The following is a 2,551-nucleotide window of genomic DNA, read 5'->3' on the forward strand; positions in this document are numbered from 1 at the left end:
AGAGATCACAGAGGGGGAAGGAAAAAAAAAAATCAGATCGTCAACCTTCTTTTTAAAGTCAAATTGTAGTAAGAGGAGAGGTTCACGCATGAAGAAATGCTAATATACCCAAATCTGAAGGTCTAACATTCATAAAGTATAAAAATTATTTAAGGGTGTCAATTTATATCGACAGCAAAATCAAGGTTTTTAGAAATTTAGTTCGTGTGGTTTTCTTCTTGTAGTAAGTACAGTTTCAGGTTTTAAACCTTGTCCATACTGTACAATAGAACATGAACATTTTTTGCCAACATGCAGAATTTACAAAAGAAAACTAACAACCAAAACGCCAATGAGCACTGCTTCCCCTAAGCAGAAGGACAGAAATTTCCCTCCCCTCCCACACCAGCCAGAGTTTGCAGTACCAAACTTAAAAAAAAAAAAAAAGTCATTCAACGTGAGCGTGTGTGCATGTGTGCGTATTTAAAATCAGTATCCCGAGGACTGTTCTTACCCAAGTATTTTTCTATTCACCTTCCCTGATGATAAAGAAAAAATAAACTTCAAAGAAGTAGAGAAGTCAAAACTCTAATAGAAAGTAAAATCTCTTAAAAAGCTGTCTCAATCTATTCTTCTGTGATTGATAGCAATGTTCTCCCAAACCATCTAAGCAGAGCGTGGCTCTCTAGGCTGGCAGATATCATTGAAAAACCCTCATCCCTCGCAAACCAAGATGTACTAAAACTTACAACACAACCCCTAGTATATTCTGTAAAATACCATTGCTAGAGTAAAGCATGAAGATTTACAATACAATCACTTTAAGTGCCCCACAGCCAACATCAATCCTAATCCTTAAGAGGGCTAAAAATAAAGATTGGAGGGCAGCTCACAAGGTAGCTGTGATCAAATTAGGAGGCTGAAAGGACAGAGAGGGACGAAGAAGGAAGCTTATAAACATCTGATCCAGCTGACTGTGGCCATATGGCAGCTGCTGCCCAGATAAAGAGATTAAGAATAGAGGAGTGCGATTACAGCTGTCTGGCCAATTCAGGCAGCTCAAATCTACAAGTTCTAAATTAGTCGCAAATACAAAAACTCCTTCAAATAATTATTGTTATGCTGAAATAAAAGATTTCAAATGCTACATGCGAGAAAGAAAAGAGGAAACCAGTCAAGCCATTCTCCCGGCTACAAAAGTTTTTAAACACATAACTGATTTCTATCTTTCAGAAGCACTACAGCTGTATGCTACTACGGTTCTGAGCTGCTGGATATTTCACTGTGAAGTTCAATGAAAGACTTCCCCACAAACACATTTCAGCCAGAACGGTCCTTTTTTTAAAAAGCACACTTTTGTATATTTCACTAAAACCCCCATAAAGTCATTTAAAAGATGCAATACAAGAACATAAAGCAGAACTCTCTTTAGGCTTGCCACGAAATCCATTGCAGTTTTGGTCTCAGAAATGAGGAATGAACTGGCTCTCTCCTTCTTCCAAACCAAGACATTCTCACAATATGCATTAAAGTTAATGCTAACAATGTGCCCAAGAACTGATACTCTCCAACTGCAGCCCAAGCCTTTTGACCAAGTCCACTTATCCATTTAATACTCCATTTCATATATTACCTCTAAACTTGGTTAGAAAAGTAATGTGATTTTTTTTCTGAAATTCAATAAACAACACACCAAAACAGAAATATGCTGTATCTAATCTATTGCTACTCCTACCTTTAGTACACATAAACCTGATTAAGTCCTTTCCTCTGAGTCTTGCTGGCTCCAGGTCTGTTAGATCGGTGGAAAAAAAGCAGACTAGGAGAGACAGATGCAAAGTGGAGATGATGTTAGAGAGGAATGAGATACCTTCTCCACACACAGATCTGCACACACTAACTCCCTGTCTGTGTGTTAGAATAAAAGGCTGAGGGATGGCAGGCTGTCAGCTGCTCTGACATCATGTTCAGATGGAAATGCTACCTCCAGCTGTGCTCCTTTTAATGCCATATGCTACTCCTCTACACTCCTGCCACCAGCTTTTTCTTAGGAGAACTTTTCTCTTCTGTTAGTATAAACAAAATACTTCAAAGTCTCTTTTTTTCAAACTTTCTAACAGGGAGGGAAAAAAAAAAAGAAAATCCTAAACATATGGGGCTCTACTGTATTTGCAGCATAGCAACACTTCTGCCTTAAGTTGGAGGACCGCTTTATATACTGACAGCACACCCCAGCCACGGGGTTACCCGAGAAATCCATACCGATCCGGTTTTATTGAGCCCAGAGGTTCAGTTAAAAGAAGAAATTAACCGAACCTATTTACTCAACTCACAGCTCCCCGCTTCGCCGCCGGTCCTTTCAGTTTCAACGTGCAGACAGCCTAAGTGGTACCGAGCCCTCCAACTCCAGCCCATTTAAAGCGGCGAAGCAGTTAACCTGGCCGGGGCACTATTTCAAGCGTTCTGCTTTACTCGTAAATCGCTTTTCCCCCGCGGGGGCTCGGGCCGTCATTTATTTGACTGCTGCGGCACCGGGACGCCGGCCCCCAGCCCCGCAGCCCCGCTCCCCGCC

General features: G+C 41.0%; 1 protein-coding gene across 3 annotated transcripts in view; it reads right to left on the bottom strand.

The window, feature by feature from the left end:
- The window catches only part of ZBTB18 (zinc finger and BTB domain containing 18), a 9,189-nt gene that overhangs the window by 4,372 nt on the left and 2,266 nt on the right, over nucleotides 1-2,551 (bottom strand). Inside the window, exons 1-2 of one of the 3 annotated variants that reach the window (XM_009276025.1) lie at nucleotides 2,313-2,446; nucleotides 1,715-1,798 (exon numbers count right to left, since the gene is read on the bottom strand). The exons of 1 other annotated variant lie outside the window; for it this stretch is intronic. In XM_009276025.1, coding sequence (XP_009274300.1) covers nucleotides 1,715-1,798; nucleotides 2,313-2,394 — 166 coding nt within the window. In that variant the 5' untranslated portion in view covers nucleotides 2,395-2,446. Of the gene's footprint in view, nucleotides 1-1,714; nucleotides 1,799-2,295; nucleotides 2,447-2,551 lie in introns of those variants that run through there. One more of the 3 variants, XM_009276040.1, reaches the window with a different exon arrangement.

The sequence above is a fragment of the Aptenodytes forsteri genome, unplaced genomic scaffold (genome assembly GCF_000699145.1).
Source record: "Aptenodytes forsteri isolate BGI_AS27 unplaced genomic scaffold, ASM69914v1 Scaffold10, whole genome shotgun sequence".
Lineage (NCBI taxonomy): Eukaryota > Metazoa > Chordata > Aves > Sphenisciformes > Spheniscidae > Aptenodytes > Aptenodytes forsteri.